Source organism: Myotis nattereri (genome assembly GCF_964212035.1).
Source record: "Myotis nattereri genome assembly, chromosome: 9".
Taxonomy (NCBI): Eukaryota; Metazoa; Chordata; class Mammalia; order Chiroptera; family Vespertilionidae; genus Myotis; species Myotis nattereri.
The window spans coordinates 45,309,744-45,327,980 of NC_138084.1; the positions used below are offsets into that span (position 1 = coordinate 45,309,744).

Sequence of the window (18,237 nt, forward strand, 5' to 3'; positions counted from 1 at the left end):
CGCTGTGGTTACGACTGATGCTAAGCACTTGTTTATTTTTCTTCTGAAAGTATCTTCATTTTGTGAGGACGGTGTTTCTCCCCTTTTTTTTGTTTTGTTATTCCTCACCTGAGGCTATTTTTCCATTGATTTTTAGAGAGAGTGGTAGGAAGAGGGAGGGACAGAGAGAAACATCGATGTGAGAGGAACACATCAATTAGTTGCTTCCTGCACAAGCCTGACCAGGGCCTGGGCCGGGTACATGCCCTTGATTGGAATCGAATCCGGGACTCTTAGGTCCGCGAGCCAACACTCTATCCATTGAGCCATACCGGCTAGGGTGAGGATGATGCTTCTTAACATTAGAGTTGCAGGGCTATAGGTCATAGAGTTGGAATTTGTGTAGAATTGTTATTTATTTCACAAATGTTTGACAGAATTCTTTAGTGAAGTTATCTGGGTGGTAAGATTTCTTTTTAAAAATTTATTTATTGATTAATTTTAGAAAGAGAGAGGGAGGGAGAGATAGATAGAGAAATACTGGGATTGATTTGTTGTTCCACTTATTTATATTTTCATTGGTTGATTCTTGTGTTGTATGTGCGTAGGCTATAGTGATTCTTCTTTTATTCTTGCTGTTGGTAATTTCTGTCTTCTCTTAGGATCATTCTGACTAGAGATTTACCAATTTTATTATTTTTTCCAAAAAACTGTATTTTGTCTCATTGAATATCTTTATTGTTATTATTTTCAGTTCCACTGATTTCTGCTTTTATCAAGTAATTAAATCTATTTTCATGTTTCACAATTGGATACTTTATGCTATTATGAGCAGTTTTTATCTTAATTCTTAAATTCTAAAGTTTTAACCTTCCTACCTTTCAGGTGAAGGTTAATTTGTGGTGGCATTAACTAAAACTCAAATCAGTTGCATTTGAAAGAGAATTGTATGCAAACAATAATTAAGCAGACATTTAAAGACTTTAGGGATTAGGTATTATTTTTAAACACTCTTTGAAAATATTCATCTTTTATTTTTTCCTAAGGCTTCATGTTTTAAGGTGCTCTTATAGACTAACTGGATTGTGTTTCCTTTGAGATAAGAGAATACATGCTACCAGCTTCTGAATCCCTGTACTTTAAGAATAGTCTCTCCATAACAACCTCAAGAAGTGTTTGTGGAAAATACATGTGAATGATGGTGCCTGTGGTCTCATGTGATGGTTTGTGAGGCTTTTGACTAAAGCGGGAAGCCTTGGTAGATTACCTGGTCCAATGATAGTGATGTGTTTTCTACCTGCTTGTTAGATAGAGCCAGCCTGTTTTCCAGCACTGAAGTATCCTGTTGTAACTGTCATTCTCCAATCATATTAAAACTTGATTGAAATGAGAGGAACTAATAGTATGTTTTCCTCCTCTCTTAGATTCATGCCCGCAACCAAAATGAAATAATATTTGGGCTGAATGATGGCTACTATGGTGCTCCATATGAACATAAGGTAAGAGCTTTTCCAAGTGCTAGTTTTGTTTAGTGTGGGTATGCCTTGACTTATAAGGAAAAACGCGGTGTAAACAGAATCATGTTTTAAGTATTGTAAATTTGTTGTTTAGTTTGGCTTAGGAGGAATCCCTTTAAAATGAAACCTTATTTTATAACCACCCCAATTCATCTTTTCTAAATCTAGATTATCTTCATTTTCCTCTAAGGAAATAGAACTGTTTTTTCTTATTCTATATAGTTCTTTGGGGATTAACAAAGAACAGTGCATTTTGATTAAATGCAATAACAATTTTATTAAATGTTTCAGATATTGTTTAGAACTTTCAGTACATCTAAGAAACTATGAGTCAAGTTATATTATAGCCAATGCTATCTCTATTTCTAAAGACAATTAGAGAAAGGAGAGGGAAGAGAATCTATATTTATTAAGTACCTACTATCTTTCCCTTACATGAAAACCCTTTCTCTGGAGACCCTGCCTAATGCATCTTTGATCTTTGTCTTGCTCCTGCCCTTTGAAATATATTTTTATTGATTTCAGAGAGGAAGGGAGAGGGAGAGAGAGAGAGAGAAACATCAATGATGAGAGAATCGTTGATTGGCTGCCTCCTGCACACCCCACACTGGGGATCGAGCCTGCAACCCGGACACATGTCCTGACTGGGAATCGAACCATTCTCTCTTGATTCTTAGGTCGATGCTCAACCACTGAGCCACCCTGGCCAGGCTGTATGCCAGTTATTAAACTAGGTACTGAAAGGGAAAAGCAACAGTCTTTCCCTCCTGTTGTGGAGAAAAACCCGGTTCTTTGCTACTGTATTTCTCTTTCCTCTGTATCTCCTTTAGTATTCCCACTTCACTTTTGACACTTCTGGTCACCCATTGTGTGGAGGTTTTTTTCCTAAACCAACAACTTATTCTCTGTGACACCAGCTGGATGTCCTGCAATTGAACTCAATTCTCACACTACCTACCACAGGGTAAGGGCTCAGTGCCACAAGACTGCCCTTGCCTACCCCCACTTCAGATGCCAGTTACAATACCAGGTTGTCACCTGTGCTTCTGACCAACCAGCTATAGATCCAAGATTCCAATGACCCCTCCTTGGGTTCGATTAATTTGCTGGAGTGGCTCCCATAGAAGCACATTTGTTACTTTATTAAAGGGTTTCATAAAGGAAACAGAGCAGCAGCCAGATGGAAGAGATGCATAGGGCGAGGTCTGGGAGGCCCTGAATGCAGAGCTTCTGTCCCTGTGGAGCTGGGGCACGTCGCCATCCCAGTGTGTATGTGTTGGCCAACTTGAACTCTGTACTTTTGGGGCATTAAGGAGGCTTCATCACGTAGGCATGATGGATCATTAACTCTATTTTCAACCCTTCTTCCTTCTCAAGAGAATGGAGCGGGGGGCAGGGCTGAAAACTCCAAGCTTCTAAGCGTGGCTTGGTCTGTCAGGTGACCAGCCCTCATCCAGGAGCCACTCATTATTGCCTCATTAGAACAAAAGATACTCCTCTCACCCAGGAGATTTACAAGGATATCAGGAGCCCTGTATTGGGAGCCAAATATTAGAGCAAAAGATGCTTTTTAGGCACTTATCACTTAGGGCAGTGGTCGGCAAACCGCCGCTCTCGAGCCACATGTGGCTCTTTGGCCCCTTGAGTGTGGCTCTTCCACAAAATACCATGTGCGGGCGCGCACGTACAGGGAACGTTGTGGAGTGAAAGAAGATATAGTGTCAAGGATTGAGAAAGGTATGTCGAGATGGTTTGGACATATAGAGAGGATGAACGAAAGGAGATAGACGAAACAAGTATACAAGACGATTGTGGATGGGAGAGTTGGAAGGGGTCGACCTCAGTGAACGTACCTCAATCAGATTGAGGACGTTTTTAGGAAAGGCCAGCTTAGGAGTACCCTAATTAAGTTAATAACAATGTGCCTACCTATATAGTTTAAGTTTAAAAAATTTGGCTCTCAAAAGAAATTTCAATCGTTGTACTGTTGATATTTGGCTCGGTTGACTAATGAGTTTGCCGACCACTGACTTAGGGGAATTACAAGGGTTTCAGGAGCTCTGTGCCAATAACTAGGGTCAGAGACCAATATATATACTAGTATATATTATTATCTGATGGGTACTTTGGGCTACAAAGTATTAGACACATATTCACATTCTTTTAGTTAAGGAGATTAAATTGCATGTTTTAGTTGAGATAAAACTGCATGTATTCCAGAGAATACTAATTTACAGATAGGTTTAGTTTGAAAAATTATTTTGGTATCAATTATTTGTGTCTTACAGATAATGCAGGTGAATCACAGCAGAACCTTAAATCAGTTGAAAAGACCTTAGGAATAGGTGCTCTTTCAAATGTTTGGGGACTATAAGAGGAACATTGCTGTAACTTGAAGTTGGGGTAGATGGTGGTTGATAAATAGTTAGGTGGCCAGTTGAGATGTTTTCTAGATGGATTTAACTGCTAGGCTGGCAACTGGTGGGACAGGGTGGAATGAGAGGCTATTGGACCAGCTTTTTATCCAATAAGCTGGACCTTTCAGATCCAAGTTTAGGAGTTGTGGCTTTAATACAGACATGTAAGGTTATCTTTGCCTGAATTTCCTTTTGGCAAAGACTTCCTTTTAGGCGGATGCTGACAACTACCTGGGTGAATGCACACTCCTAGTGATTAAGGATATGGGTTTTGCAGTCAGATTGAATTGTTTAATTTCAGGCACTACTGCTGCTCACCTATGACAGTGATCTTGGACAAATTGAGCTATGTCTGTGTTTGTGTCCTCATCTACAAATGGAGATAATTTCCATCTCATCATAAGCTGTTTTTGAGGATTAAAGATGATAATGTATATATTATAAGCCTGGCACATGAATGGAGTTCAGTAATAAATGGGAATTGCTATTCACTAGGCATTAAACCTTTTGATAAGAGGGAGGGGCTACATTTATAATGCTTATCATTCTGTCAACATTGTGTCCCTTTTTCAGTGCCTGGCCTGCAGTGGGTGCTCAATAAAAAATTGTTAATGGATACAGGTGAAGGCTTGATGTATTTAAGACTACCATAAAAATATTTTTTTAAAAAATACATTTTTATTGATTTTTTTTACAGAGAGGAAGGGAGAAGGATAGAGAGTTAGAAACATCGATGAGAGAAAAACATCGATCAGCTGCCTCCTGCACACACCCTACTGGGGATGTGACTGCAACCAAGGTATATGCCCTTGACCGGAATCGAACCTGGGACCCTTGAGTCCGCAGGCTGATGCTCTATCCACTGGGCCAAACCAGTCAGGGCCATAAAAATAATTTTGAGATTAAAAATCTTGAGGGGATGCTATCTCTCTCTCTCAGCCTACTTTACCTCCAGCTCAAACTTTTGGAGTTTTATTGTTATGTAACTTGTACTGTCATAATAACTAAATATTGGGTTATTGACAAAGTACAAAAAGCATTAGATTGGTAAGAATTCTTTCCTCAGACTAAAAAATATAACAGCAATGTCTTCAGCATCCAGTAGATGGCAGTGCTTTCTCATTTTAATAAAGGAGTAGAATCCAAGTTAAAAGGATCAAATCTTTTTGGAATGAAGTTTAGGAGATTGAAATGGCAATTTGGTGATTAATTTCACAAATACAGCCATATCACTTGATGATCTCAAGTGAATAGTCAAGCTGAGATGGAAGATTTAGGGACAGCAGCAAGTTTCATAGTCTGAGAGCCTGGACAAAGGAAAAGTCCGTTATTTTAAATTTTCCAAGTTGTGATACCTTTGAAAAGTAGGAAACCTGAATCCCAGTTTTGTTCTGGTACTGACTGTGTTCCTTGAGCAAATCATTTAACCTCTCTTAGCTTTAGGTTCCTCATCTCAAAAGTAAGAATATCTAATTAGCTATTAAATGCTGGGGGAATACCAGAGTTATCTAGTTCAACACCTTTATTTCATGGATGCAGAACCTGAGGCTCAGGAAGTCTCATGAGCTCTTGAACCTGACATGGCAAATATGTTTTGTGCCATAGAATATAGCTTGGACAAAACTATAGTAATATCATATACATGTAATATATAATAGTATAAAATCACTACATACTTTCATAGCTCTTAACTTTAAGAATTTGCCTATAAATTATTTCACCCCATCCTAAAAATAGCCTGTGAGGAAGGTCAAGCCTCTATTAGCAGTTTTAGTGGTATCAGTAGCAGGCATCTAATAGGTATAGTATAAGTATTTGGAGAATAAATGAATGGCCAAGATATCAGGACCATTTAGTGGCAGAGCCAGGATCAGAACACATCTCTCTATTTCTATATATGCATTTTCTTCATTATACATGCCACTTGTGTGAAAGTGATGGATAGATGATTTTTATCATTCGATTTCTATTTTAGGTTTCTTCCATCTTTTAACTTGATTAACTGTGATTGTGATTACTTGAGATATCTTCTTTAACTTATAGAAACTTAGTTATTAGTATTTTCATTTTCAGGATAAAGATGCTGAAACCTAGAAAAGTTAAGAGATTTCCATTTAGTTAACTTTATGGGACTGCGAAATTTAAAAAATGGCTATTTCCTCTTGCTAATCAAATTAATGGATGCTAACTTGTTTCCAAAGCACGTTCCACACGGTATGCAAGCATTCAGAAGTAGGGATTAAGTGTCAGAAGCAGCCTATGTTTTAACAGCAGAGAAAGAACTATGGTATAATTTCTGTACAGGTCTCAAGCAGAAGTTGGAAAATCATAAAAATAGCTCATTCCTACATATATCCTATTCAGTTTTCTTTGTAGCCACCCTCTCCCCTATTACAAAATGCAAGGAACAAAGACTAGACAAATCCTCAGGGGCAGTTTCCTTTTTTTTTTTTTTTAATTTTATATTTTATTGATTTTTTACAGAGAGGAGGGGAGAGGGATAGAGAGTTAGAAACATCGATCAGCTGCCTCCTGCACACCTCCTACTGGGGATGTGCCTGCAACCAAGGTACATGCCCTTGACTGGAATCGAACCTGGGACCTTTCAGTCCGCAGGCCGACACTCTATCCACTGAGCCAAACCAGTTAGGGCTCAGGGCAGTTTCTAATAGCTGACTGCTTTGTTATAAAGCATCTAGGTAGTTATGAGCTCAGTTTACGTCCAGGGTAACACTTTGTTTCTGAATGATCTGAGCTGGTGTGATATCCTAGTTACAGTATTACACCAGGTAGGTATAGAGCTTTTGGAATCGACTATTGCTAGTTTTCATTTGCTGAGTGCCTACTTTATATCAGATACTATACAAGCTACTTCACATGTTTTTATTTAATCTATGTGACAACTCTACAAGGTATTATATCATCGTTTTATAGGTAAAGTACCCTAGAAGAGAACATTAAATTACTGACCCAAGATTACATAGCTAGTAAGATCTGACTTATTCAAAGGCCTCTTCTCTCAACCACTATGCTACACGGCATCTCTACATTTCTTCCCAGTTCATATAGCATGTCACAGTACCAGGTCTCTACCTTTACATTTAACCAGAGAGATCCACTCTGTGCATTATGAGAATAAAATGAGAGAGTACACAGGAACGTGCTTTGAGTGATATAAATTGCACAGGCTTTGGGTATTTATTATTGTAGAGTGGGCATGCAATGCCCATGAGGCCATCAACTCTCTGAAGTCCACATAAGTTCCAGGTATTAGTCACTATATTTGGCTTCCCTCTGAGTCTTTTTTCCCTCCCCTTTTCTCTTGGATCAAATTAACTTCTGACAGATGTTTGGAAAATCATCTTATCCTGTAATTCATATTTATAAATCCCGCTGCTGCAGTGTGGTCCCCATTCTCTTTCTTCATTGAAGCCAGAGAATAATCTGGGAAAATGCCATGTTTCCTGTTATGAATTTGGAGGCTCTTGTCTTCTTAGCACAATTTTTGAGCTTTTCAGAATTTTAATACTGGAAAATTCAAAGACAAGCATGGTTCTTCATATAGATATTTTAGATTCTTGAAAAGTAAATAGAAACAGCTTGACTCGTCCTCACTAGGGAATTCAGAGAGTTTAAATTTTTATTTAGTTTACAATTTTGAAAACTAGTTTTTATTATTCTTGCTTAGATTTGTGGTGAGGGCATTCTTGACCATTTCCCCCCCTCTGCTAGTTTCAGTTTAAACTGTTCTACAAAGCTGGGAATCCCTTTCTTTCATTAAAAAATCTTTCCACTAATGCTAGTTAACATGATGTCACTATTGCCTTTTCTTCCTCTCTCACTTGTCTCTTCTCTCACAGTTGTAGTCATTTGTATATACATCTTTCTTCCTATTAGGGCATTAGCTCATGTAGAACTGAGGTTCTGTCTCATTTTTATAATCCTAGGATTTAGTTAGTAAATAGACTTTACTTAGTAAATATTTTTCCATGAGTTGCTGAAGTCTACTAGAATCACATGGTTGCTATCTCTATTCTAGAATACTAGAGGCCCGGTGCACAAAAATTTGTGCACTCGGGGGTGGGGGGGGTGGGAGGGAACCTTCAGCCTGGCCTGTGCCCTCTTGCAGTCTGGGACCCCTCAGGCTCCCCGGGGTATTGGGCCTAAGCTGGCAGTCAGACATCCCTCTGCCAGCCCGGGAGCCCTCGGGGGATGTCCACTTGCCAGTTGGGAGCAGGCCTAAGCTGCAGTTGGACTTCCTTAACACTGCTGAGGAGGCGGGAGAGGCTCCCACTACCACCACTGTACTGGCAGCCATCAGCCTGGCTTTTGGCTGAGCAGAGCTCCCCCTGTGGGAGCTCCTGCATTGAGCATCTGCCCCCTGGTGGTCAGTGTGTGTTATAGTGACCAGTCATTGCCAGTGGTTCTTCTGTTAGGGTCAATTTGCATATTACCCTTTTATTATATAGGATACTTTTCACTTAAGGTATGGCTACTTTAGCAGGGTCACTTTTAGTCCTCATGCCAGAGAGTGGCATTGATGACAGTCAGTCCACTTCAGACTTGTAGTGTGTGACTACGAATGTGATCCTTTTTTGAGGGTTGTTTGAAACACTGAACTATGAACAAGAATGTATCCCTCTTGATTTTAAGTAAAATAAAATGAATAATAAAAATAAATAAATAAAGAGCTCTGGCTGGTGTAGCTCAGTTGGTTGGGCATTGTCCAGTGCACCAAAAGGTTGCCAGTTCAATTCCCAGTCAGGGCACATGCCTGGGTTGTGAGTTTGATCCCTGGTAGGGGGTGTGCAGAAGGCCATCTTTCTCTTTCCCTCTCCCTTCTTTTCTCTCTCAAAACCAATTAAAATTATTTAAAAAATAAATAAAAAGAATTGATTTTAGTTTCAGGATCTGTATACCTTTGCTTAATAACATTATTCTTATTCTCACTGCTTCTTACTGCTTTGAGGGAGAGGAAAACATTCTCTGTTGTCTCAAACCTTAGACCAAATCTAGGGGAATACACATTTTTAGCTCCGGTTCAGTGTCTAAGAAGACATCTTGCCTCCCTCCTTAATAGCTCACCATCTGGGCTTCATCAGAGTTCAGAGGCAGGGGGTGTCCAAGGCTAGAAGGTGCTTGACAGAGGTACTTGCACAATTTTTCTCAGTTTTAACTTGGCTGACACTTAAAAGTGTATTAGTGTCCAAATAAACATATACACATAGGAACACAGGCTGTCTGTTGATTCATCAGGTAGCTATTTTAGGAGTAGTTGTATAAATAAATACTATATATTTTTTTAAGTACATGCATTGCATCTGAAAATGTGTTCAAGTAGTAGAATGAGCCATTGTTGTTGTTTTTTCTTGCCCATTATAATTTCTTATTCTAAAGTAAGTGGAAGGACTATTTGCAAAGTTTACTTACGGTTTTAAGAATAACATAGAACACTGACAGACAGGCCTGCGAGGGAAAGCTTTCAGTGGAACCCTTAAATTACTGTCCTTAGGCTTCTACTTGGGCCTTTTGTCTTCACATTAACATACTAGAGACCCGGTGCATGAAATTCATGCACTGGGGTGGGGTGTCTCTCAGTCCAGCCTTCACCCACTCAAGTATGGGAGCCCTCGGGGGATGTCTGACTGCCGGCAGTCAATTTGCATATCATCTCTTTATTATATAGGATTGTTTCTGGATGATTCAGACTCCTCCCAAATCTATGTCTCCAGTCTGTATTTTCCGGGCAGGAGCAGGGCACATTGGGAGGTTGCGATGCCACCCTCAGTCACGCTCAGGATAGGGCCGATTGGGGGGGTTGGGGCTCCATACCCTGTCATGCACAGAGCAGGGCCCATCAGGGGGGTTGGGGCTCCATACCCTGTCATGCACAGAGCAGGGCCAATCAGGGGGTTGGGGCGCTGCCCCCTGTCACGCACAGAGCAGGGCCCATCAGGGGGGTTGGGGCTCTGTACCCTGTCACGCACAGAGCAGGGCTGATCAGGGGGTTGAGGAGCTCCCCCCTGTCACTCACAGAGTAGGGCCGATAAGGGAGTTGGTGCACCGTCCCATGTCACACTCAGGGCAGGGCGGATCAGGGGGTTGGGGCGCCACCCTCCATCACCCACAGAGCAGGGCCAATCAGGGGGTTGGGGCGCCACCACTGTCACACTCAGGGCAGGGCTGATGGGGAGGTTATGGCTCTACCCCATCACACAGAGCAGGGCGCGGGGGCGGGGGCGGGGCGCCGCCCTCTATCACCCACAGAGCAGGGCCGATCAGGTGGTGGGGGCGCCACCACTGTCACATTCAGGGCAGGGCCGATGGGGAGGTTATGGCTCTACCCCGTCACACACAGAGCAGGGCCCGTTGGCGGGGGTGGTGGTTGGGGCGCCGCACCCTGTCACACAGAGAGCCGCAGGGCGATCAGGGGGTTGGGGAGCTCCCCCCTGTCAGGCACAGAACAGGGCTGATCAGGGGGTTGGGGCGCCTTCCCCTGTCACGAACAGAGCAGGGCGGATAGGGAGGTTGTGGCCCCGCCCCCTGTCACACACAGAGCCGCAGGGCGATCAGGGGGTTTGGGCGCTGCCCCCTGTGACGCTGATCCTGGTGCCGGGAGGCCTCTCGGCTCCACTAATCCCGGTGCTGGGAGGCATATTACCCTTTTACTATATAGGATAGAGGCCTGGTGCATGGGTGGGGCTGGCTGGTTTGCCCTGAAGGGTGTCCTGGATCAGGGTGTGGGTCCCCACTGGGGTGCCGGGCCAGCCTGGATGAGGGGATGATGGCTGTTTGCAGCTGGTCACACACCCTTCTGGGTGGGGGTCCCCACTGGGGTGCCTGGCCAGTTTGGGTGAGGGGCTGAGGGCTGTTTTCAGGCTGGGACTGAAGCTCCCAAATGCTCCTTTTTTTCTTCTTTTTCTTATTCTGGGCCAGCTTTAGCCTGGCTCCAGCTCTGAGGCCTCTGCTGCTGAAAGAAGGTATCTGGTTTGTTTAGGTTCTATAATCGAAACTCTGTATCAACTTCAGCTCTGAGATCCCAGCTTGCTGAAAGCTGGTTTCTAGGGTTTTGTTTAGCTTCTATATTTGTAACTATGTTTCAAACTGCAGGCTCAGAGGCCAGCAAGGCAGGCGGGGAACGTTGCAGTCCTCTGTCACTGAAGCAAGCAAGCCTCATGTGCAGTTTAAGCTGCCTGGCTGCCGGTCGCCATCTTGGCTGGCAGTTAATTTGCATATCTCGCTGATTAGCCAATGGGAAGGGTAGCGGTCGTAACCCTATGGTAACCAATTACCATGTTTCTCTTTTATTAGATAGGATTGCCCATTTGCTCATCTCTTTTTCTTATTACAATGTAAACTGTGTAAGGGGAGGGACAGTGTCTCTCTTCATCGCTAATTTGTCCATAGTGCTTGGTACTGTGCCTGGTATAGAGTAATAATTTAATAGCTATTTGATGAATGAGTGGATGAAGCTTCTGTAGCAGCAGATCATTAAAAATTCTATTGGGATATACTGCTTGCTCATCATCAGTTATGTAGTTTGTTACTCAAAATTCAAGTTCTCTTTTTTAAAGTAGTTTTGACTCTTTCTGCATAGATACCTGTCATTTGTAAGTTATTATAGTTTAAGTGGAACTCTTTATTTTTCTCTCCAGATTTGCTTTCCCTTCCAATTTTCCACATCTTTATAACTATTTTCTCATTTATCCAGGCCTCAAATCTTGTAGTTAGGTTTGATTGATTTCTTTTATCCACTCAATTCAGTCATTAGACTCTTTTGAGTCCTTCTTTGAAATAACTTACATCCATGGCTACTTTTCCATCTCCATTGCCATAATCCAAGCTCAGACCGGCGTCCCTAGAGGGCTGATTACTGCATTAGTTTCCTGGCGGGCCTAATGACTATAGTCTCTATGTATCCACTCTGTCTTATTCACCGCTGCCTAACCAGTCTTCCTAAAGCTCACTCGCATTTTGGTTGTATAGAGCAACTTTTCATCTGCTAGATGCGTACAAATCTTTGACCCAATTTCCTTCTCTCCATTAGCCTAAGTTCAGCGAGTGTTGTTTAGGTTCTATCTCTGCTTTTATCTTTACTTTCTCTCTCTCTCTCTCTCTCTCTCTCTCTCTCTCTCTCTCTCTCTCTCTCTCTCTCTTTTCATAGTTTGAGTTCTCATTACCTCTAGTAAGTGGATTTTTAGTAAAGTCTCCTAAGTGGTATTTGGACATTCTGCCTCCTCCAGTTTATTTTATTTGTCATTGCCAGAGTAACCGTCCTTAAATGTAGGTCTGATTATTAGCTGACACTGTCGGAAACCTTTCGTGAGCCCTTATTGACCAGAGTTGTCTTGGCTTTTTACTTTTTAGCATGACACACATGGCTCTCTGTGCCCTCATGCTCTCAACTTAATCATTCAGCCATATCTCCCACTGTTTTCCTCTTCAGGATTCCCAGTCATTTTCATGCCACAAAGTTGAACAAATTGGACCACTATTTAATGCTCGAATGTAGCTTGTATTTCCCATTGCCATGCTTTGGCCAAATGTATTCGGTCTGTATGGGACTTCCCTTCACTGCCATTCAGCTTTTTAATACTTCTTTTTTTAAGTTATTTTTTTATTTTTTATTGTTTTATTGCTTAAAGTATTAACAAAGAGTATTACATATGTCTCCTTTTTTTTTTTTTTTAAATCTATCTCAGATACTGCCACTGGTTGTGATCTTTGATGTTCCTGCTTCTACTTGATGGGATCTTTACCATATCGAACTCCTGTAGCTTTTCTTTTTAACCTTTCTTTTGGCATCTTTACATTTTTTCCTTTACTTGCAAACTTAACTGGGTTGTATACTTTTATAAGGATGGTAGCAATTGCCTGACACCTTCTATGTATTAGGTGTTTAGTAAACACTGAAATGAATAAGTGTATGTGTAATACTATTTGCTTTATAATCAGTTATCCTGTCACCTGGATTTCTTCAGTACAATTTTTATAGTTTTAATAAAGTTAAGGACAGTCTTAGGACTGCTGTAGCAGCTAAAATGTACGTAACACATTTAAAAGGTGACTCATTCAGTGATCTAATACAGGGGTAAGCAAACTACAGTCCACATGTTTTTGTGTGTCCAGCAGGCTAAGAATGGTTTTTCCATTTGTAATGAATTTGAAGGAGAAAACAAAGAATATATGAGAGATGATATGTGGTTGGCAAAGCCTAAAATATTTACTATCTGGCCATTGACTGGGAAAGTTTGTTCACTGCTGATCTAGAAACATACCTGATCATCTGCCTAGACTTGCTCCTGCTCATGGGATATGTGAAAATATCTGCTTCCTTGAACAGTTTAGTAGATACTCACCCAGACCTTCTTTGAAAACAAATGGGTAGGCCTGGCTTCAGAAGAATTTTGAGTGACATGTAAATCTCTGGGCTCTTTGGCACTTAGCAGTATCTCACACAGATAACCAGATACAAACGAGCCATTTCTTTCCATTATACCCCTTCATCAGAGGTCTGTCGGGATTGCACATCTGGTGAAGTTAGATGTCATTCAGAACAAGGCTCTTAGCGTATTTCAAGAATGATAATTGCTAAGTGGTGGCTGAAGCAGAAGGGTTTAATAATGTCCTTAAGTTGCCTTAAATGTACATGGACCCAGAATTTTAGAACTGGAAAAGGTCTTAGAGATCAAGTGTAGCATGGTCATTAAGAACATGGGCTGTGGAGCCAGACGGCACGGCTCTTCTACTTAATCCTCTCTGTGGCTCAGTTTCCTCACCTTTAAAGTGGGGATAATAATAGTATCTGTTTCACAGGGCTGTGACTATTAAATATGTTAACCTTTAGCATATTAACATTTATTAACATTAACATGGGAAACAACACTGCCTGGCATACTGTAAATGCTCACAGATGTTTTCCTTGTGTCTGTTGCTTTCATTGTTTAATGATTGTTTTTAGTAGCAGTAATCTCATCTCATTTTATTATTAAAGGAACTGAGACCTGGAGGTGTTAAATGTTTTTCTTCACGTTCATGACAGGCAGAGTGGATTAAAAACCTTTCATTTGAATGCTCTTTCCCTGCTGTAATGTATTGCTTTTAGTTGTGTGTTAGTAGTGTGGATGAGTTTTTAATAGGAAAAAATGTTTGGCAGCTTTTTGCATAAAATAAGAAAGGATAAATGGAATGTCATTAATCATTTCTCCCAAGAATCTTCAGTCTACTTCTAGTGGCTTTTATTATTTTGGATTTTATAGCTAATTTATAGACTATCTTTGTTATTTTTTTTATTGTTTTATTGCTTAAAGTGTTACAAAGAGTATTACATATGTCTCCTTTTTTTTCCCCCCGCCCTTGACAATCCCCTGGCCGCCCCTACCCCCCAGTGTCTTATGTCCATTGGTTATGCTTATATGCATGCATACAAGTCTCTTTCTTATTTTTGTTCTCTTTTTAATCTGCCCTCATGATATGTAGATTACTTCTTAGCCATCTCTTATTTTTTGAGAGAAAATTCACATAACATAAAATTAACCATTTTAAAGTGTACAATTTAGTTGCATTGGTATTTTCATAATGTTGTGTAGCTACCACCTCTATCAAGTTGCATAACATTTTCATCACCCCAAAAGAAATCCCACATCCATTAAACATTCACTCTACATTTTGCCCTCCCCATCTCCCCGGCAAACACCAGTCTACTTCTGTCTCTGTGGATTTATGTATTCTGAATATTTCATATAAATGGAATCATGCAATATATAACCTTCTGTGTTTGGGTACTTTCACTTAGCAGGATGTTTTTGAGGTGCATCCACATGTAACATGTGTCAATACTTCTTTCTTTTTATGGCTGAGTAATAGCCCATTGTATGAATATGCCATATTTTGTTTATCCATTATCTGTTGATGAATGTTTAGCTATTTCTATCTTTTGGCTATTGTGAATAGGGCAGCTATGAACATTTGTGTACAAATACTTGTTTAAGTACCTGTTTTCAATTCTTTTGGACATATACCTGGACTGGCATTCCTGAGTCATATGGTAATTCTGTTTACCTTTTTGAGGAATTGCCAAACTTCTTTTCCTCAGAGGCTCACCATTTTACATCTCCAGCAGCAATGTATGAGGATTCTAATTTCTCTACATCCTTGCCAACAGTTACTTTCTGTTTTTCCCCCCTAATCTTAAAATTCTATCATCTATCTATCTATCTATCTATCCATCCATCCATCCACCCTTACGGGTATAAAGTATCTCATTGTAGGTTTTTTAAAAAATATGTTATTTTATAGATATTTTTAGAGAAAGAAGAAAGGAGAGAGAAACATTGATGAGAGAGAAACATCTATCAGCTGCCTCCTGCACTCCACCTACTGGGTATTGAGCCCACAACCCAGGCATGTACCCTGATTGGGAATCGAACCTATGACTACTTGGTGCTTGGGATGATGCTCAACCAACTGAGCTACACAGGCTTGGGCTCTCATTGTAATTTTGAGTTGCATTTCCCCAATGACATTGAACATCTTTTCATGTGCTTGTTTGCTATTTGTGTAACTTTTTTTGGAGAAATGTCTTTAAGTACTTTGCCTATTTTTAATTGGATTTTGTAGCTAATTTATAGGACTCTTTCTTATTTTTGTTCTCTTTCTCATCATGTTTGTCTTGTTATTGTTGAGTTGTCAGAGTTCCTTATGACTTCTGGATATTACACCTTCATCAAATATATGATTTGCAAATATTTTCTCCCATTTTAGTTTGTTTTTGTACTTCCTTTATAGTGTTCTTTACACAAAAAGTTTAAAATTTTGATGTAGTTTAATTTATTATTTCCTTGGATGGTCATACTTTTGGTGTTATATATCTAAGAATCCATGGGCAAATCCCAGGTTATATAAATGTACCTCTGTGTTTTCTTCTAATAGTTTTATGTTTTTAGCTCTTACAATTAGACTTTGATAAATTTTGGGGGTAATTTTTGTACATGGTATTAAGGATGGACCCAACTTCATTCTTTTGCATGTGGCTACTCAGTTGTTTCAGCATCATTTGTTGTAAACACTGTTCTTTCCCCATTGAATAGCCTTGGCACCTTTGTTGAAAATCAATTGAATATAGGTGTATGAATTAACTTATGGGTTCTCAGTTCTATTCCACTTATCTATATATCTCAGCTTATGCCAGTACTACACTTGTGATTACTGTTACTTTATAGTAAGTTTTGAAATTGGTAAGCATGAGTCCTCCAATTGGTGTATATTACATTGATTGATTTTCATTTCTTGAACCACTCTTATATACCTTGAATAAAACCCACTTATTCCTGGCATATAATCCTTTTAAGAAATTATTTTTAATTGTGGCAAAATATACAGAATGTTATATTTATCACCTTAACCATTTTAAGTGTACAGTTTAGTAGTATTAAGTAAGTTTGCATTGTTGTGCAACCATCGCCACCATCCATCTCCAGAACTCTTTTCATCTTGTAAAACTGAAACTCTCTACTCATTAAGCACTAAGTCTCCATCTTCCCCTTTCCCAAGTGTCCTGGCACTCACCCTACTGTTTCTATGAATTTTACTACACTAGGTACCTTATGTAAGTGGAATCATTCAGTATCTTCTTTTGTCACTGGCTTCTTTTATGTAACACTAGGGGCCCAGTGCATGACTTCATGTACCTTGAAAGGAACTGTGTGGGCTGCGAGGCTGCAGTGGGCACAGGGGCGCCCCCGCCCAGTCCCTCCCGCCGTGGCCCCTGGTTCCCTGCCTGCCAACAGCCCCGTTCCCGCCGTTACCTGTCCCATGGGCTGACGCCACCAGCCCTGCTTGCACCCGCTGACGGTGTGGAGCAATTGGGGCCAGTGCCAGCAGCAGGTTGGAGCAGGGCCGGTGCCGTCAGTGGGTGTGAGTGGCAGCTGCTGCCCCGATCGCCCCTCAGGAGCCGGGGGAGGTGGAGAAGCCCTCAGGGGCGATCCGGGCAGCAGCCGCTGCTCGCACCCACTGATGGCGCCCAGCGATCAGGACTGATGCCAGGTGCCGGCAGCGGGTGTAAGCGGTGACTTCAGCGCCAGCTGCGGGTGTGAGTGGGGCCGGTGCCGGCAGCAGGCGCAAGCACCGGGCAGGACCACAGTGCGCAGGAGCAAAGAATTTTTAGTAACCACCAGAGGCTTGCCCTGGAGACAGTGACTGGTGCCCCGACTTGGTCTGGCACCCCGCTCACCTGCTCCACTATCCTGCTGTGGCCGACACCCACCATGTTCCATGTTCTGTGCGTGCCCCCTGGTGGTCAGCACACGTCCGGTTGTTCGGTTGTTCCACCATTCGGTCTGTTGGTATATTAGCCTTTTATTATATAAGATAATGTCCATATTATAGCACACATCAGAATTTCCTTCCTTTATAAGGCTAAATAATATTCCATTGTATGAATATATGCTACACATTTTGTTTGTTGATTCATCTGTTGATGGACCTTGGGTTTCTTCTACCACTTGACTGTTGTGAATAATGCTATTATTGAACATGGATGTAAAAAATCTCTCTTTGAGTCTTGTAATTCTTCTGGATATATGTCCAGAAGTAGAATTGCTGGACCAAATGGCATACATCTTTTTTAATATTCTACTGGATTAATTTTGCTAATATTTTGTTGAAGATTTTTACATTTGTATACATAAGGGATATTGGTCTATAATTTTCTTGTGATATTATCTGGCTTTGTTATCAGAGTAATACTTGTCTCATAAAATGAGTTAAGAAATATTTCTTCCTCTTCCATTTTTGGATAGACTTTGAGAAGGATTAGTGTTATTATTTTAAAAAAATGATTCGTAGAATTCACCAGTCAATTCATGTGATTCTGGGCTTTTCTTTCCTGGGATTTTTATGATTACTGATTCAACCTTTTTACTTGTATTCTGACTTTATTAAATTAACATTTGTTAAGTGGAGCATAGGGGGTCAGATGGTGAGCTATGATTTAACCACAGATCATAAGAGAAACTGAAATAGAGAAGTTTATTACTCACAGGTTCGAGGAATTACAGGACATGCCTCAGAGAGCCACCTAGGGGCAGGAGACAGAGGCAGCACCTTGGTCCATGCCTTTATTAGAGTCCATGGGTGGAGTGCTTTGGGCTTCCTGGGCTAGGGCTGAGCTGGTCAGTTTAAACCAAAGGAACAGAGTTTTGGTAGTCTCCATGTTTGTTTGTTTTTTATTTAATTTTCTTTTCTTTATTGATTAAGGTATTCCATATGTGTCCTTATCCCCTCATTGCCTCTCCACCCCCCACTCATGCCCTCACCTCCATTGG

General features: G+C 40.9%; 1 protein-coding gene across 2 annotated transcripts in view; it reads left to right on the top strand.

Moving 5' to 3' along the window:
- The window catches only part of UVRAG (UV radiation resistance associated), a 284,006-nt gene that overhangs the window by 47,388 nt on the left and 218,381 nt on the right, over nt 1-18,237 (top strand). For both annotated transcript variants that reach the window (XM_081098742.1, XM_081098743.1), the window contains one exon: nt 1,404-1,478. In XM_081098742.1, the coding sequence (XP_080954868.1) occupies nt 1,404-1,478 (75 nt within the window). The remainder of the gene's footprint in view (nt 1-1,403; nt 1,479-18,237) is intronic.